This window comes from Ptiloglossa arizonensis, chromosome 13, assembly GCF_051014685.1.
Source record: "Ptiloglossa arizonensis isolate GNS036 chromosome 13, iyPtiAriz1_principal, whole genome shotgun sequence".
Classification (NCBI taxonomy): domain Eukaryota; kingdom Metazoa; phylum Arthropoda; class Insecta; order Hymenoptera; family Colletidae; genus Ptiloglossa; species Ptiloglossa arizonensis.
Genome location: NC_135060.1, coordinates 4,771,876 through 4,791,731, shown reverse-complemented (window position 1 = coordinate 4,791,731; position 19,856 = coordinate 4,771,876). Strand labels below are relative to the sequence as shown.

The window sequence follows — 19,856 nt, the reverse complement described above, 5'->3', positions numbered from 1 at the left end:
TGTATATTTTTTTAGCCCATCCGTGCAACGCGCGCAAACCGTACACGTTTATCGACAATTATCGCGACACTCTTACCAACAGGTATTCGATTCTCTACGGATCGTACATTCAACGAGATAAAAAATGTTTAAATAAATACACGCGGTCGATACGCGGTAATAATTTTCAATGTACGTACGCTTTGCGCGTATTGCCTCGAGGATCGAACAATGTACGTCACTTTTGTCGTTTAATCTTTCGGTTATCAAAGAGCAAAAGTATGGAAATCCTATAATACTTATTTGTAGGAATAATTGGCAATTTAATACGATTCGCCACCGCGGTTTAGCAACAATTATCCGATCGTGCAAATGAGCTTCTCGGAAGCTCGAATCGATCCAGAGTTTCTGTTGCAAATATCGATTCGTCGAATTTAATCGAAATGAAGAAATTTATAAAAGAACGGAATTGATCGACTCGAGTTCCAAGAGGCTCGAATGTTTCACGAATGCTCTTCAGGGAAACACAGCCACTCGATGTCAGTTTGTTGCCAAATATTGACGATAATTTCGCTCGTTTACCACGTACTCGATTATCGATATACGTTGCACAGACTCGAGCGCACCTTTAGAACCGAGAAAGATGTTCGAAAAATTCGCAAACAGTTGTGCGCGCGTCATTGAGCATCGATTTTGGACATCAAAAATTAGCGGAGGTTGCTATTTTTAGATCAAGGATATGCCATTCGATTCCTTTGCCATCCCCACTTCTTTTCTATTATGCTTCATCGCCACTCCTATTAACTTTCCGATGCTTTGTTGTAACAGCGCGGCTCGTTTTTTAACGCGTGAATTCTCAATCTACGCGTGACGACTCTCCGATGAATTTTGTTTAAAATAATTAGTGGTTCCACTGCCCGAAAAATGTATCAAATAATTCAAAAAAAAAAGAAAAGGTATCGAGAGAAGAGGTTTCCGTACAATTCGATAGAGTAATTTAAATTTCTCGAGGTGAAACGGTCGCTGTACATTTATTATAAATTGTAATAATTATTTACAATCGTATTGTTCGGGTTGTGTCGCACAATCGGGACGTGTCCTCCCGTTTCGATGGAAAGGAGAATAATTTGAATCGTGTAACGAGATCTATCGTTCGGTGACCTCGCTTCTTTCACGAGTGCAACGATGCATCTTTAAAGTGCAATTGCATTTCTCTTTAAACGGAACCGTATGTTTCGGTTCTCGATTGGATCGATTCTTCTCGTCACTTTTCGTGGATAAGTTTTACGGGACTAGGTTCGGATGCACATATTTGTATGCAGTACGAGAAGAATTATGCAACGAGAGACATTATTTCATTCGAAGGAAAAAGTACAATTGCGCGATCCAAGTGCATAATCGTGCGTAGAGAAAAAGTGAAGTCGGGGAAAAAAATAGACTTTGCACCATTCGACGTTTTTCTCTAGCATCTCTTTCAATCTTCGACCAATCAAGAGATACGACTCGTTTCAGTTTGCGTGACACACTCTCTACGATATTTTTATCGAATACTAATTTACATTGCATGTCGGTACTTCTAAAATGTCGAATACGGTATCGAACAATAAATTCATTCGAGCATATAATCCTCCAGTTATTATATGCAGTGTACTTAATCCGACGGGTCTTTCATTGGACATTTACTTTATATAACGTGAGCAGATTTCAAAATATACTATTATTGCACCCGTGTAATTGTTTCCAGCATTGTTTACATTATTCAATCGCGTTTTCTTTACTTTTTCATTAATTGTGAATTTCATTAGCTTGTACAGCGGTTGGCGAAACTGTATCAATTTTCTCTTTATATTCCAATACTCGAATACATCGAACTTTCACGATGTTGGTTTATAAAAATTCGGTCGAAGTAAACAAAAGAGACGGTTCTTTTTCATTAGTGGTTCGGAGAGAGCGTTTCAGAATATGTGAATACAATTTCAAAGATAATCTCGATGCATAAATATGTTTAATGAAAAAATACAAATTTTTATTTTCAGAACGTTCCGAACAGAAATTTGCGATTTTCGGTATACGTTTAGTATGGTACGTTCCGTTCGTGTTCAAGGTCGTGTTATAAATCGTTAAATTCGTTTTAATCTCGGCCACGACATTATGCAGAAAAACATCTACCGTTTCGAAAAAGAAAATTATACGAATTCGTACGACCTTGAAAAAAATAATCCGACACGGAAAAATAAAAACTGAGATTCTTACAACGATAACGTTACGTGTCTTACACTACCATAGCTGCGACTAGAACGATTGGAAAACACTGGTAACAACTAACTCGAACAAAAAGTCGAACAGGACGACTGTTCATTTTGAACATTCATTACCATTTTTGGTGCTGAATTCATCCCCGAAATCGTGTCTAAATTTGACGAAATTGTAGTTGGGGTAATTGCTTACTCGATAAAAATGAAAAATTCATTTTTATATTTATCTCCGTAGGCCTTATCGCGGAATGGTTAATAAAGCAACGATAAGACTCGCAGGGATTATCGTAACGATGAATTTTAATTTCGTGGAACATTCGAGCGTAGATCCTTGCCGAGCAATAATACTTCCTAGAATTAAATCGAATTTCTAATTGTGCATTCGTCCCGACGAATGTTGTAGTTAACGCGGAGCGAGGAGACAGGATGAAAGTTTCGAATAATTCGGTATAGATACAAGGTAGAGATAAAATGCGAAGATCGACGAGGAGATTTAACCTGTCGAATGCGACAACCGCCTTATGTAAACTCGGACTTCCTGTCCCTGCGTCTACAGAATCGATCACACGAAGTGGGTCATTTGATAGAAATCAACGAGAGATCGAGAACTGCGTAAAAAATCGCGAGCGTGTCGGTAATTATTATCGATTATCGATGCACGTGCGAGCCTCGAGTGTATCCACGAGAAAATAGAAAGCAATTTTTCGGCGAAATTGTTTGTACAGTTCCGTGCGAAAAGAAATTTGGTAAAATCTGTTCAACGCGACAATTTCGCATAACAACGAACGAGAAACACCAGCGTCGCGGTAACGATACTCGTTGTTATCGATAACGTAACGATTATCGACGCGCGTAAAAGTAAAAAATTTGAATAAAAAAAAAAAAAGAACTTAAAAATTTATGTATTTAGGTTTCGACGGGGTCGATAAATCTTCAGCCGGGCGTAATGAACGGTCGTTATTAAATTCGAAGCGAGAAAAGTGTGTTTATTAAATTCTAATGTAATCTCCCCCGCTCCGTGAAATACGTAAAACCGTGGCTGTTATTTTTTAATTTCGTTCCGTGTTTCACGCGTGCAGTATGCGCGACATATATTATACATTCGTCACGCTGGGAGAAAAAAAAACCACACGCCGCGAATGTAGGAATGTATGCGGAAAAAATTTCGGTCGAACCGTTGGCCTGATTGGCATATCATTTAAAAGGAAAATCAAGCTTGATTTCGTAGCGGTGTGCGACTTGTAGATATTCAACACGGCGCGGCTAACATTTAACAGACACAACGAAACGTGTTTCAACAAACGCAACGAAACCGGGAACTGTTTCTGGCTAATTTTGCAAATGAATCACGTCCCCGACGGAAAGTGTTGTTATTTTGACCCGGAGAAATTTAAATTATTCCCGTGACTCTATAATCGGTTAAATTTCAATATCGTTTCCTTACCAGATGCGATCTATTGTTAAAAAACAGTTGAATAAACATGTTTTTAATCATTCGTTTCACCGATTAGCGCGTAAGGTTCGCGTTGCGTTTTTCCTCGATCATTTCGAACGAAAATAGCATAGTTACGTTCGCATTAGGATTTCGAACAAAAGTAGTACGATTGCACTCGCTTTAAGATTTCGAACAAAAATAGTACAGTTGGGTTCACTATTAGATATAAATGCGTTCGAAGAACAATTATTTGTTTCTCGAGATCACTCGAGACCATATATATATATATATATAGATTTCGAAGTGTTCTATCTTTGAGAAACTCGAATGAAAAAAAACACCAACGGTAACGAGAAACAAAATTAACCCGAAAAATGAAAAAATTCCTCCCCAAGGGGTCAATAATCGAGACGGTCGATGATTATGTCCAAGACCGCGTTTCTGAATCGAATTTCACGTTAGAGCACGATAAATGTATAATCTCGTACGTTTCGTTGTTCACGAGTACGGAGGTTGGAAAATTGTGTTCGTAACGCATCGCGTTATCGTGTTGCGAGGCACGTTTTAGTGTTATTCGTCGTAGGCACCGATGCAGGCGTGCATCGAGTGCAAGGTATATCGTCGGTGCTTTCTTACTTCTTGTTCTCATGGTACGTACACGCCGTCTTTAAGCCCGGAATAGATTTAGGAAGCGTCGAGCTATGCGACGGGGCTTTGCCAAGTCTCTTGGTACATGAATGAGTTAGTTGCATGTGCGTACACGTGCTGCGCTAATTTATAGCATCGCGACGAATGGAGCGGAGATCTGAGCGCGAAAATTGCAAATCCTACAGGATCGTCGTAGCGAAATGTTTCGGTTGCTCGTGAACAACCGGTCGAACACGCGTTTCTTTCTCGATGATTTCCCACATTTGTGGTTCTTCGAACCGGGGAATTCAATTCTTTTCGTTTATGAAAAGGTAACAGTACGTTTGAAACCGAAATAAAGTGTGCTAATCGCGCGAAACTTAACGCGCTTCGTATATTCTTTGAAAAAAATTCCACACAGAAAAAATCGTTGCGAATTTCTATTAGATCCACCATCGTTGGATCAATATTCCCAGTACGACGAAATATTTCGGTTAACGGATCGAAACTTCACGATTCGCTCAACTCGATCACCTGGATCGTTTCCAGTTTTAACGAGAACCTATTCAAATTTCTTTTCACTCGGGTTAATTTCGTTCACGAGTCCCCGCGAGTTGAACCTCGTTCGTTGCACCGTACCGACAAGTGGAAGGATCGGTCGTTGAAAAACGAATGAAACCGAACGCGGAGACCCGAGTAGGGGAGATAGTACTGTTTCTCAGGTCGTCACAATTTCTGTGTCTCGAATTGTCACCGTATTTGCCCGTATTTGTCTCTGCTACCGATCTCTATAAAATCGAGCGAACCGAAACAATAACAACACAATTTTTCGTTCATCGTGTGTTTGTAACGCGTTCTTTCGAAAATCTCTTCTTATAGGACGATAGACGGTTTCTCGAACGGTGCCCTATAATTTTCTTTTCATTTATCTTTTCGTAGGTGCACAGACGACGAGTCCGGTATGCGTCGGCAAATATACTTTCCGTCATTGAAACTGATCGATACAGTGGAAGACAGTTTCGAAGATGAACAGTATTACTTTCCACGTCTCTCGTTATCGCTGTACGATTAATATCAGTTCATTGGTATTCGACGTGCAACCTTTGCGAAGATTTTTTTCGCACATCGAGACCGTAACTATCGTTAGACTCGCGATCGGAATAGGTGATTCGCGTTGGTAGTCCTTGGTCGTCGCGAAGAACACCTAGCAGCTCTCGACGAACGAGAACTATTTCGTATCGTTTCGATATGCGCCGAAATCACCGTAACGTAGCCTATCATTTGTTCGCTAAACCCACCGAGTCGTCGGTCCGAATAACTGGTCGCAGTTATTTAGCACATTACGCTATCGCAACACGCGAAACTTCTCGACCGAATATTTCCCGAACGTTGGATCGATCGGCTCGTTCACTGGATTTTAACCCCTTGGACTTTTCTTTTTATAGGACACGTTAAAAGATAAAAGTGTAGAGAAATGTTCCAACGACGCCAGAAAATATGCGGCGACGAATTGTAGATCCATGCTCGGCAATAAATCGGGATGTTAATGTATTCGAAAGAACTAGACATTCGCTTGTTGGTTGCCTACGGAAGTTGGGTCGAAGCCGAAGGGATGACATTTCGAACAGAACTTTGCGAGAAGTAGGTAAGTCTTCAAATACCTTTCATCTCGAATACAACGTTTCTCGAACGATAGATCGCACGTGTATCCACGACGAACGTTAACCGCGAAACGAAGCAACGAAAAATGGTACTCGTACCTCCTTTTCAAGATTTACCTCCACTGTGTCTTCGGTTCCAATGGCGATCGAAATGTGCGATTTCTTGCGTGAAATTTGTTTCCGTGAACCACGAAACACGAGGGTGAAACGAACAAAAATCGTGTAGGGTTCCGTTTGAAAGATTCGAGGGCGACCTTGAAAATTCGAAAGGAAACGAAGCAAAAAAAAGTGTGTGTGAGAGAAAACGACTTGGGGGGAAAAAATAGTAGCACGACGATGGACCGTTTCTCGAGATCGAAGAAATTTTCGTCGGTTCACTAACACCGGAAACGATCGAGGTGATCGGGTTAACGTGGTTCACCTTGTACATCGATGTCGGTTTAAAAATAGCGGTAACTGTGAGAACTCTTACATTACGCGCAGATCACGTTTGTTAGTCATCTGTCCTTGTTCGTGCTTAATTTCAGTGTAGGTTTGCACAGGCAACCGAACGTGTACAGGTACGATCGTTCGGTCGTTAATACAACACCCAAGATACATATATATGTATATATATATATATATATTCTGTTGTTCGATATTTGAGAAATTGGCGGTTGGTATACGCGGGTAATCGCCACGAGTTCGTTACGGTTCTCGATGTATACGTATCGAAGCCATCGCCACTCCAGAGAGGCATCCGCTAATCTTAGGCGAGAACGCAGTCATTCAGGTTCGGGCATAGAATAGAATGGGCAAGGGAAGCTTTGTCGTCTGCATCGTAGAACGCAAGGAATTGCGGTGGCTCCGTGAATGCCATCCAGAATGAAACTTTCGAGATCGTCCAACTGCTTGGGAATTACCGCTGTAAAATCTTCGGCTTTGCGAAGTGCCTTCCGCGGAAAAGCATCTACCTGAGAATTTCTCGATAGGGAATTTCGCAAATACGTTCACCTGCCCTACCCCTGACCAGCGTTTAAAAGGGGAAACTTGTTCTTTCGGCTTTAACGATCCCGGTTGTCGTTACCGAGGATACACCCGATACGCGGAGATATCGTTTCGTTATTAATCCTAATAACCAGTCTGGGTCGTTCGAGCTGCTAGGACGAAACGAACGATATGGGAAAAATTCGATCGGAACGAAACACTCACGAACACATCGAATTCAACGGGGTTCTGTGACTCGCCTCGATGCTAGATTACGCGTACTCCGATTCGATTTCACGTAAATGGTAATTACTCACCACGTGTGCACCGTTAGGTGAGAGTTCGAGATACGGAGGATAGAGAAGCCCGAAGTTTCGAAGGAAAGATAGTCGTAAGAGCGAGATCGGATGTACGATGTTTCGATGGCGGAGATCGCGTCTGTCCGCCTTGTCGCGCGATGATTGACGAAAATCTTGTAACCAGACTTTGGAAAAGGTTCGTTTTCTTTTTCAGAGGAGGAGCCGCTGGAAAATAATAGGACAAACGGGAATCACTCGGCAGGTTCACGAGGGAGTCCCGTGATCTCGAGCACGCGAATTATGCCACCATCGGCAGCAAGTGCAAACCCGGGTCATCTGACCGCCCTTCACTCCACGTCGCACCATCATCTCCCTCTTCATCAGGAGCAGCAGCAGCAGCAGCAGCAGCAACAACAACAACAACAGCAGCAGCAGCAGCAGCAACAACAACAGCAGCAGCAGCAGCAACAACAGCAGCAGCAGCAGCAGCAGCAACAACAGCCACCGCAGCAACATCACCACCATCACCATCATCACAATAATCACAACAGCACGCATAATGCTTTCGTGGAAAATCACAATTCGAATCATTCGCAGCAGAACACCGGTAATCTCGTCGTCGATGTTGAACCGAGCCACGACAGTAAAAAGCAGCGGAACGGGTAAGGAATACTATCACCTTTTAATTTGATTCAATAAGGGGAAATAGGAAATTGATTAACTATCGTTGCATCCCGGGGCGTCCAAGCCATTCTTCTATATTACAATTCGAGCTCACCGGTCTGAAGAGTGCGCGTACGCGATACGAAAACTGTCCTCGGATCTCGGGTGCCCTGAACTCGGAACCGTTTCGTGATCCGTGGTTAACATAGTAAATCGGTAGGTTTTCGTCGGTAGCTTAAACCGGTCTAGTGTACCGAGCACTCGAATCACGGGTTCTCGGCCAGGAATCGTTCGAGGATCCGTGATCGAGAGAAAAAAAAGTATCGTTAGGTTGTTTCGTTAGGACGATGTTAAAGAGGTCGAGGAACATCGAACACAGGTTAAGACCAACTGCCTTGGATGTTGCACTCTCGAGGACAAGGTAGATTCAACCGTTTCGGTGCTCCGAGGTCCGATACACTCGACACGCGTACGTCGTGTGCGGATATTTCGTAGTCGGATTCGTTAACCGTATTGGCAGAACGCCCATAGGCGGTCACCGCACGTAGCGGTCCCCCGTGCGAGATTATAAGCGATCGCAGCACCGAAAGGGTCGATGCGTTCATCGTCGTGACACGCATTGGCGACTGACATTAATTTAGTTACACTTTGTTCGAAATTTATATAATATGTGTAAGACTTAGGGTAAGGTAGGGTAAATCCGACCACAGGGTACTATTTACGATCACCTACCTTTATCACCCTGAATATGCTCTATGTTGCAGTGATATCGACAACGATGATATTACTGATCTTGTATATGCTATGAAATGTGTTGCTCGACAGCGTGAGATTTCACTTCTAGGAATTTACACTTCGAGTTACAAAACAGTGACGACCGTAGAAGAAACGCGACCGCCGAACTTATTTTAAAACATTTTCAAACGTCCATTTAACAAATTTACCAAAGTTATAATTGTTTCGGGTGTCGATATAGTTCTCACGGCACGGTTTTAATTAACTTTCTCGGTAACGTAATCTTCGTGCAATTACGATTACGATACGAAGGAAACTATATTCATTGATTACGACGAAACGTTAACTTGGATAAACTTGTTAAATAGATGTTTGGTAATATTTTCAAATAAATTTTTCCCTCATCCGTTGTGTTCTTCCTACGATCACCACTGTTCTTTAAACGGCCTAATAAGCTATCAAATGTAATAGGTCTATCTTTGTATGTAGCCTAATCTACTAATGCATTTTTCATAAGATTAGCAATAAAAGAATTGTTCATTAACATTGTTTGTCTTTTTTTGATTTGCTGGCGTAATTCTGACCAACAAATAACTTTCACCGATAGGATAGCGTTTCAGCAAAAATACATATCTGGTCGAAATTGTCCCTGTCGACACGGTACCGATTGTTTACCGACCATGTACGAGGTACGTAGTCGGAAATAGCCCAGCAGCAGGTTGGAATTACCCTATCTTTTCGTTTATCACAATTTGCACTAGGGTAATTCTGACCACCCGATTATCTCTTTTTAAATTTAACCGAACGTTTTTTTCTTTACTTTTGATACATTCTTACCGAGAAACTAATCCACGTTTGTGGTAATTACAAAGGCTAGGTTTTTTGTTTTTGTATTCCACAAAATTAGTAATTTAGGGTTTGATTTCAATTTTTAAAAAGTGGTCGGAATTACCCCAACCTACCCTACATCTCTAAGACTACTGCTAAGATCGATTACAGAAGAAGGCAAAAAGTATTTGAACCACGTTGCTGCTCAATAAAATCATGAAACGTAGTTGAAAAAGCAGACTACCTTTTTACAATTAAAATTGATCCAAGTTACAAACGATCCAAAAAAAAAAAAGAAAAAACAAAATTGACGATAACTCGATAAATACATTGTATCTTTTCTTGTTCTTTTTTGGTCAATGCTTCGAGACGAGTACACATCTCAGATATATAGCGGTGCTGGAGTTGCGGACGGTCTTTCTTTTCTTATTTCTGTTTAACCACGCATAGAAATGTGTCGATGGTAAACATATTTGTGCGTTGCGATTGAAAATTGTACACGAGATTTTAATCCTCAATTTCTTTCATACAGGACGAATGGATATCGGAACAGTTTGTTCCGCGAGACGGAGAAACATTTTTGTTTAGGTCCTCCGCGTACGCAAACATTATACGTTTGTTCAACGTGCCGAGAGATTACGGCTCGAACGGTTTATCTTGGTCACCCGTCGCGTAGATCGAACAATTCGCTTCCTCGTGTTTCCGACGGACTAAACTGCGAAAGGGTTAAGTGTATGATAGTCGAGGCAAAAGATTGTGGCTGCTAAGATCACTCAGCGACTGGCTCTTCTATGTCGCTTGATTATCTCACCACCTCGTATCGCCTCTTTGTTGCCACAGAAGAGCGAAAGAGAAGCCACTCGACCACATATAGTGGCGTACAAAAGTTTTCAGGCAAAACGAGATATCGTCAAGAAACGCTGATTACATTTTTTTAAGGGATATTTCGTACGAAAGAAACAATTGTCGAGAAATTTGTACACGTCACCGCGTCTATTGATCGGAAAGTTCGTTTCTTCTTCCTTCCTCGAAAAGAAGCAAAACTTCGATCAATCACGTTCAAGAACATTTTATATTCGATAATATCGAAATCGTTGTTTCGTAACATTGCAGTGCAACTGGGTGAAAAATATTTTCAATTGATCGGAACCATTATCGGTCTTCGATTGCCTTCGACGAGGATCGAATCTTTTTTTGGATAAATTTTTGAATTTTTTCGAAAAAAAAATCCACACTCGATATCAACCTACGAGTTAGGCCTAACAATTACGTCTGAAAATGATCAAACAGGTCCAGGAAATTAGAATCGAGATTTTTAATAAATTCAACAACTGTCAGAATTAATCACGTGACTACGGCGTCGTAAAAAAAGCAAAACACACACAGACACGATACAATTAACATATCAAGCTCTCGTAATCGCTCTATGTAACGTAACTGTATAATTACAAAATTTATAATTACACGATCGTAATCACGAGATCCTCCACGCGCAATAAAACACGATGAATTCATTTTTATTAACTTCCGTCGCGCGTACATCTTTTCTCGTTTAATACGTTCGCGTTTCGCCGTGAAATGAATTTTCCAAAGCAGTTTCCGTTTTACGTTACGTCCTCTTCTGTTCCCGCAGAATCGTTTCGCCTTCTCTCGTTTCTATTCGGTGCTTTTCAACCGTTGCCCGCCGTCACCTCTATATATTTCTCTCCTTCGTTTCTCCTTCTCCTCCCTCTCGTATCCCCGTCTTTCTCCCGCTGCCGATATGTCAGCCTGTTGCTTCGTACGCTCTCCCTTTCCGTCTTCTCTGTCGTCCTCTCTTTTCTCGATGCACGGGCAGCGGTGTCGACGAGGCAGAGTCTGCTGCTACCCATTCACGCGGTGCACGTGTCCAGGGTGAATGGCACGTGCACGGTGTGTCGCTTACCGCGTCGCGTTACCGTGAGACCGGGTCGCGTAGTAACGCGGTTGCACGACCATCGTGTAGGGCCTACTGTACCGAGTCGTTCGATAAGTTTTGTCGTTTCTTCCCATTGTAAAAAAATACTATGACATTTGAACTTTGAACAACTGTAAATACACGAACGAGTTGACCAAACTACGTGAAACTATACATATGTTCATGAAACAGTAGTACCATCTTTAGAAAAATAAAATGACGGTGCTTATCGCCTCGCGTTACCGTGAAACCGGGTCGCGTAGTAACGCGGTTGCACGACCATCGTATAGGGCCTACTGTACCGAGTCGTTCGATAAGTTTTGTCGTTTCTTCCCATTGTAAAAAAATACTATGACCCTTGAACTTTGAACAACTGTAAATACACGAACGAGTTGACCAAACTACGCGAAACTATACATATGTTCATGAAACAGTAGTACCATCTTTAGAAAAATAAAACGACGGTGCGTCGCTTACCGCGTCGCGTTACCGTGAGACCGGGTCGCGTAGTAACGCGGTTGCACGACTATCGTGTAGAACCAACTGTACCGAGTCGTTCGATAAGTTTTGTCGTTTCTTCCCATTGTGAAAAAATACTATGACACTTCGACGTTTGGACAACTGTAAATACACGAACGAGTTGACCAAACTACGTGAAACTATACATATGTTCATGAAACAGTAGTACCATCTTTAGAAAAATAAAACGACGGTGCGTCGCTTACCGCGTCGCGTTACCGTGAGACCGGGTCGCGTAGTAACGCGGTTGCACGACTATCGTGTAGAACCAACTGTACCGAGTCGTTCGATAAGTTTTGTCGTTTCTTCCCATTGTGAAAAAATACTATGACACTTCGACGTTTGGACAACTGTAAATACACGAACGAGTTGACCAAATTACGTGAAACTATACATATGTTCATGAAACAGTAGTACCATTTTTAGAAAAATAAAACGACGGTGTTTACCGCGTCGCGTTACCGTGAAACCGGGTCGCGTAGTAACGCGGTTGCACGACCATCGTGTAGGGCCAACTGTACCGAGTCGTTCGATAAGTTTTGTCGTTTCTTCCCATTGTGAAAAAATACTATGACACTTCGACGTTTGGACAACTGTAAATACACGAACGAGTTGACCAAATTACGTGAAACTATACATATGTTCATGAAACAGTAGTACCATTTTTAGAAAAATAAAACGACGGTGTTTACCGCGTCGCGTTACCGTGAAACCGGGTCGCGTTACCGTGAAACCGGGTCGCGTAGTAACGCGGTTGCACGACCATCGTGTAGGGCCAACTGTACCGAGTCGTTCGATAAGTTTTGTCGTTTCTTCCCACTGTGAAAAAATACTATGACACTTGAACTTTGAACAATTGTAAATACACCAACGAGTAGACGAATCTACACGAAACTATACATATGTTCATGAAACAGTAGTACCATCTTTAGAAAAATAAGACGACGAACCTAATAGCTCCGTTTCTCAACGAACGACAAAACTTGAGCAACCTATTACATTCTCTGGTACGATCGCCTTCTCCCAAGTATTAACCACTTGCCCTACGATTTAAGTGCCGACGCTCTAAAGTTACGACCATTCTCCGAAACGCTTACAAGACACGAATTCTAATACTCGTAAACTTTTAAATTACTCTCGTTTTAAATTGCACATCGACAAATTAACGAATACTTCAATTTTTTTACACTATTTCAACCTTTTACACGGTTCGAACGTATTCGTGCCCTTTGACTACGAAAGGGGTAATATGTACGTCTTTATAAGTCTATTGATATAAACGGAAGGTATACATACACGAAAGACACAAATACACGCCATCTAAATTTTTTTTTTTTACTATAACACCTTTTCTCTTTTACCAATTGTAATGGTACTTCCGAGTACCGTTTTGGTCGTTAGTCTGTGAACAAGCAATCATTGATGATTCTCTCCGAGAGTGTGCTGCAGTCAAAGTGTCAAGTACAGAAAACTGTCGTGGCGTTTAACGCGTTAAGGAAATATTATATATACGAACGTACGAACAAGACTCGTCCGTGGTTGTTACGTTTGGTCCGATTTTCTTGCACGATGTTCTAGACGAACGATTCGATCCCGATCTCTCGTTCGAAACACTGGTCGATTTCTTTTTCACGGACGGTTCGTTACGCATCACGTGTCGCCATCGGATCGCTCGTATCATTGCGATCTCGTAAGCGAATGATGCAAAAGAAACATACGCATTTGCAGAGCGTCTCGTGTGAACATCTTGCGCGAGTCGCTTTGAAAATGCGTGACAAAGTCGGACGATCATCGAGCGCGGGTTTACTTGCTTCGAACCTCGAACGTTGCACATTTTCCACGAATTCGCTCCTATTGTACCTCCTGTGCTTTGTAACCGATAGTTTCGTCGCATTTTTATTTCGAGGTAAGGTAGCGTTCTCGCGATAAATTTCACGCGGTTAAAATTAAACACGGTGCCCGTCCGTATCCAAAGTAGAAGCAAGTATACACATATGACCACCAAGTGTACACGTATGACCACCGAGTGTACACGTACGACCAGCAAGTGTCGCGTATCTACATGTTTTCCTTTCTCTATTCTAGACCGTGCGTAATCCGATCCGGCACCAGAGAAGTGCACAATAAATTGGAGAAAAATCGAAGAGCGCACTTGAAGGAATGCTTTGAACTGTTGAAGAGGCAGCTACCGTCGCAGGACGAGAAAAAGTCTTCGAACCTTTCCATTCTCCACGCCGCGATCAGGCATATACAGGTATGCAAACTGAACGTTATCGTTCGCGCTGCTACGTGCGATACAACTGTACCGTGTTTGTTCGAGATTATCAAAAATTTGAAACCGTTCCCCCGTTTCTAACCGAATCGTGATTTATTCTACGAGCACGCGTAACGCAGAAACGTGAAACTTAAAGGTTGAACTTTCAACATCGAGTGCCGTCGTTTATCGAATCGTACGCAATTTGTGTACAGCTCGAATCCGAATTGTGGATGGAAACTTAATCGGCCGGTACACCTCGTGAACAAAGTACGCAACGGTGTGCTTTCTCTCGAATAGTAAATATTCTTTCACGAGAGTCGACTCTTGCTCGCGAAGGGTGTTCAATTTGTCGATCGAGCATTTCGATACGAGTTTCAGCTAATATTCTCGGTACGCACGACGGTGGTAAATTACGAGTGAAAAAATCGAATTCCACGTTCGTAAACATTTGTTTCTTTGTTCGATTCGTACATCCGAGTCCTGGTGCACGTTCTACATTTTTAACGCCCTTATCGCTCGAACTGTTCGGTTCAATTGCACAAATGTACACTCAATTGAGTCATACCTCACCGATTTAGATTTATCATTGATTTCAACACGACTTCTGGAGCGCGAAGTAACAGCCAACAGTGATTACAGTTTGCTCGATAGGATTTTTCAAGCATTACCCTTGAACGCTCACGTAAATTTTTTCTTTCTCTAATCGACACTTATGCCTGTGGTTGCAATAATTATGTCCTTAACAGTCGCTTATATCTTATCAACGACCTCCAAGCTTGATTTCGTTCCATGCTACACGCATACTCTTTTTCTCTTTTTTTTTTGCGTACTCCATATCTCTGACATGCGTGTACACGCATTTAACCGTACTCGCGGGCAATTTATTACGATACCTTGCCTTCGCGTACTGTGTCCAATCGTAACGATAATAAATGTTCGTCGTAACATCGACCAATAGAAGGTGTTCCTCGATCGGTTATTATTACTATTATTGTTATTATTTTCGTTAATTTCACCGATATCGATTCTACGCACGAACGTAGTTTCTACAGCGATCGTACGCGCCGTTTGCGCACCGCTTACCGAGCGTTGAGTGCGCCTTGCAGTTAGGCTTGTATGCAGAAAAAAAAGAAAAAAAAGAAAAAAAAGAAAAAGAAAAAAATTGATATCGAGAAGAATACGCTACTTGCGGCTCTCCCCTGTTACGCCAGAACGATTCTCAGCGTTCTGTGTTAATCGTTCGGACCAGCGTAAAACGTAATCGAGCATAGAGTAACGCGACGCGATGGTATTATCGCGTGGCACTTAAATTTAGGTCTTCGCGGATCGCTCATTCGAGTCAAGGTCGATGCACTCGGACAATTTCGGCCGTCTGTGAAGTTTCTCGTAATATCGAGGAGCGAGCGAGCCGACCTTTGAAATGTAATCGAAATTAATTATCTGAACGCGACGATGTTTATTCGCCGTAATAACCTTTTGTACGACAAATACGTACACACAGCCCGATCAATCTCCATTCCGTTAATCGCTTTGGTTAATATACTGCGTCTCGCGAATTACATATCGGTGCGTGATGTAACACACCGTAATGGTAAATACCAATTAGTCTATCGAAGATAATGTGGCACGGCATCGGTGTGGAAATAAATCGCTTTTATCGTATCGGTGGATAGGGCGCAGAGACGGACGACGCGTTAGGATGTTTCTAGGATGGGAATACGATCGGTGTTTACTACGTTTACGGCTCGATGGTCGTCAATGCGTTTCGGTACAGTTTCGGACGAGTTACGAAACGGGCATTAACTTCACGCGCGACGACCAAGGGATCGCGCGTCCCCGCGAAGGTCGACCACACCTCCTCCTTTCCCTTCTTTCGCGATTCAACTTCAATCCTACACAGCTTCGATCCTCCGCCTCTTCCTCTCGTCTCCGTATCTCGTACTCGAGCTTCTGTAACCTTCTCCGTTGCACTAACGCGGCACCGTGCTCTTCCGCCCCCACTCCGTTCCGTTTACTTTCCACCCGTCTCTTTCTCTACCCCTTTGTTCTCTAGCCGGGCAGCGCGAGTCTCGCTTCTCGATCCGCTTGTTTCTTTTTTCTAATACGCGCGCGGCATACGTATCGCTTCCAATCGTACATACGAAACCGAGCTATCGTATTTCCTTTCCTCCTTTCCTTTTTACCATTTCACTCGTTTCGCTACCGTGCACTTACGCCGGCGTATCGTTCGATTACTTCCCCGTAGAAATTCTTTTTCCATCGTCTCTTTTTCACGAGTAGTCCTTATCGTTTCTCTATCGTTCCGCTGTGCGTTCCGTTTGTAACTCGTTCCGGTGCACCGGCCAGAGACACCCTGTATCCCCACCACCGTGTTAGTTTCTTCCTTGTTTATCGTCTTTGTCTCCTCTGGCTCGTCCTCCCCTATTGTTTCTCCCTTCCGTCGTACGACTCTCGCTCTTTGTCTATGTTTCCACTCGATGTCCCCCCCAGCCCCTTCCCTCCCTCGAGCGCGTCTTCTTCGACTTCATATTTTCTGTTTGGATACGTTCCATCTCTGCAGTTCCTTCCCCCCACCAATTCTCTTACTTTCCCTTCCATCGCGGTCCCTGTCTCGCTCCGATCTGCGCGCGCGTAATTTCCCGTCCCTGTCTGGTGGTCCTCTCGCTCGTCTCACTCGGGGTCATCCTTTTCTTCCCACCGCGCGTAAGACGGTCTCTCGGGTTGTCTCTGTCTCTCTCTCGGCCGGTTCTCGTGCTCCGTCTCTGTTCGCAGTCGCGCGAATGCGTTCACGGCGCTTCTCCGTGTAGAATCTGTACCTATATTGGTTCCACGTGACTGTGCGGCCATCGGTGTCACGCCGCATGGCACGTACGGCACACGCTGCTATCCGAACTTTTATCGTTCGGCGCCATTGTTGGCGACTTCTAAGGTACCGAGCGACGCTCCGCTTCGACATGTCGAAATTGCGAGACGACTTACCGTAACGTTGCGCTCGAACGCATTTACGCGCACGAAATTATCCGTTTCGAATTTCCGATGGCCGACGTGGAAGGGGTGGGGGGTGAACGTGTTCCCGATCGACCGCCAGAACCGAGCACGTTTTCTCTCGCGAGTGAAAGAAAAATCAAATTTCGTAGAAACGATAAAAAAAAAAAAGTCGACGGTTGACGCGTTACATTTCTACACCTCGAACTGTAATTTCCCGCGTTAAAAATGTTTCCCCGTCCGTCGAGGCGTCTAAAAATGTTGACAAGGTTAAAAAGAAATTCGCTATTTTTTACGTCGAGGCGCGCAATACCGAGAGATAGATTGTCGCGAACAATTTCGAATTTCGGGAACAACGATCGCGCGTCATCGACGTACACCATCGAGTTGGCGGATAATCGGAAATTATGCGTGAAACTTCGCGACGCGCGAATACACCGCACGATTACCGACGCAATAATAACTTGGCGAATAGCTGCCAGACTTTCAAGATCGTTGAGTAAGCTCCACCGTATTATTTCGGAGATCGGTACCGCGCTCGTAGGCGCGAGACGGTGGTATTTTTCGTTTACGCTCGGAACTCGAGCGCCGTACGCAAAATCTGTACGCGATCCGTGAAAACGTTTCGTCGCTGAACGCTGCTTGCTCGAGCCGCTTCGCGAAAAAGAACTTGCCCGATAAGCGTAGATAAACGTTACTCCTATGTATGCACGAACAGAGACTGAAGTGCAATGTAATTATTGGAGCTCGAGTGCCGTAATAACGGAACGTTCCATTGGGCACGGTTAAAAAGTATCGCCGAGTGGCGGTATAAAAGGGTGTTCGAAAATGCAGGTACTCCGGGAACGAGGCAGAGATAGAAGATACGAATGAAAGGAAACCGATAATTTACCGGGCGTACGATCACGCTTTCGGCGCGTTCGAGTTATTGCTTTCGTTGCTTCTGAAAAGAAAAAAATCCCGTTAGTTCGGTCCGTGTGGGCGTTCGATAAAATTTAATAAAGTAAACGATCTTCGCGACACTCGTAACACGGTAGATAGCGGCCGAGGAGGTGGAAAGAAACGAGTGTATACGCTATTTGCGTATATCCAACGCGATATTGTGTGCGCGAATCCTGTTGGAGGCAGTTTAACCACGTGCTTGTAAGTCGCGCGTGCGCTTATTCGTGCAACGGTCTTCGTTCTCTCGTCTCTTCGTCCCTGTTCGAGGTCTCCGTCTCTCTTTAGCCCAACCGGGCCTGTATACGTCTGTCTGTCTATTTCTGTTTCTATATACCCGTCTTTCTCGCAACGCGTACTCCCCTCCTTTCCGCTCGGGCTCTCTTTATCTCTTGCGTCGCGTTACTCTATCTGGCACTATTCTCGCCTCTTCCGTCTCCGTCTCTCCGTTTCCCCTAGAGGGCGTGCTTCGTCCCTCCCGTGCAAGAGACACTGTCTCCTTCCCAGCTCTGTTTATCTTTGTGTGTAAGTGGCTATCTCGGTCATCTCTTTTCCGTCTGCCAGCGTTCTTCTTCGCGCGTGGTTGCGTTGCTCTCCTTTCTCTCCCCCTCGGCGACCCTACCACGTGTACTATATCAGCGCGCGCCGGTAGCGCTTGCACTCACTGTCGCGTGCGTTTCTTCGCGAAACATTTTCGCTGATGTCACACCGGGACGCTTATCGCGTCTCGAAGAAAAGACACCGAGCTCTCTGCCGTCACGCGTTACACGTACACGAGTTGTTTTCGCATACTCTCGTGTCTCGTTCCGTTACGACGTCATTACCGAAACAAAAAAAAAAAAAAGAAAAAAAAATACGTGTCGATAAAAATTTTCTTTCCCATTATCTTTTTATAATTCAGGAACCGTGCACGGAATCTCCGCGTCCCTCTTCTTCTTCTTCTTGTCGGCTAATGGGACGAGAATTTAGTCGTTGCAGTTCGCACAAGTTTTATCGCCCCGTTTTTTAAATATATCTTAAGTACGTACGAAATTCTAACCTCTTCGGTGCCGTGAATAAATTAAGACCGAAATATAACTCGTATTTAAACGAGAACAATACTCGGTGTGCCAGTAATTTTTTCAAAGCAATTCGGGAGCTGCACGTAGACGTAGAGTAGGCACGTAGATCACGATATAAAACAGGGTTGGCGAACCTTTTCGTAACCGCGTGCCAGAAATTAATAAAAGAACGATCAGCGGTGCGCCACGTGCCCGATGAAAATTTATCAAAAATATTAAGTAACGCGCGTATCCTAGTCTTTCGAGCCGAAAATGAACGTTGTTTAGAATTTCACAGCGTGCAAACTTACTTTTTCCAAGATCTCTTCGATTATTCGACATATTTATAACCTCTATTTTTTTTGTCTCTTCTCAAAACGTATCGAGCCGAAAATGAACGTTGTTTAGAATTTCAGCGTGCAAACTTACTTTTTCCAAGATCTCTTCGATTATTCGACGTATTTATAACCTCTATTTTTTTTTTGTCTTTTCTCAAAACGTATCGAGCCGAAAATGAACGTTGTTTAGAATTTCAGCGTGCAATCTTACTTTTCCAAGATCTCTTCGATTATTCGACGTATTTATAATCTCAATTTTTTTTTTGTCTCTTCTCAAAACGTATCGAGCCGAAAACGAACTTGTTATTTAGAATTTCCCATCGTGGCGATCGAATCGTCTCGCGTACCACATTGGATACGCGTGCCGTAGGTTCGCCAGCCGTGATACAAGGTG

The 19,856-nt window shown here is 43.4% G+C and overlaps 1 protein-coding gene across 7 annotated transcripts in view; it reads left to right on the top strand.

Moving 5' to 3' along the window:
- Positions 1-19,856, top strand: part of LOC143153949 (uncharacterized) — a 44,925-nt gene that overhangs the window by 12,278 nt on the left and 12,791 nt on the right. For 5 of the 7 annotated variants that reach the window (XM_076325634.1, XM_076325630.1, XM_076325628.1 and 2 more), the window contains exons 3-4: positions 7,437-7,884; positions 13,989-14,157. In XM_076325634.1, coding sequence (XP_076181749.1) covers positions 7,437-7,884; positions 13,989-14,157 — 617 coding nt within the window. Of the gene's footprint in view, positions 1-5,741; positions 5,942-7,436; positions 7,885-13,988; positions 14,158-19,856 lie in introns of all 7 variants that reach the window. The other 2 variants (XM_076325633.1, XM_076325631.1) reach the window with 1 other exon arrangement.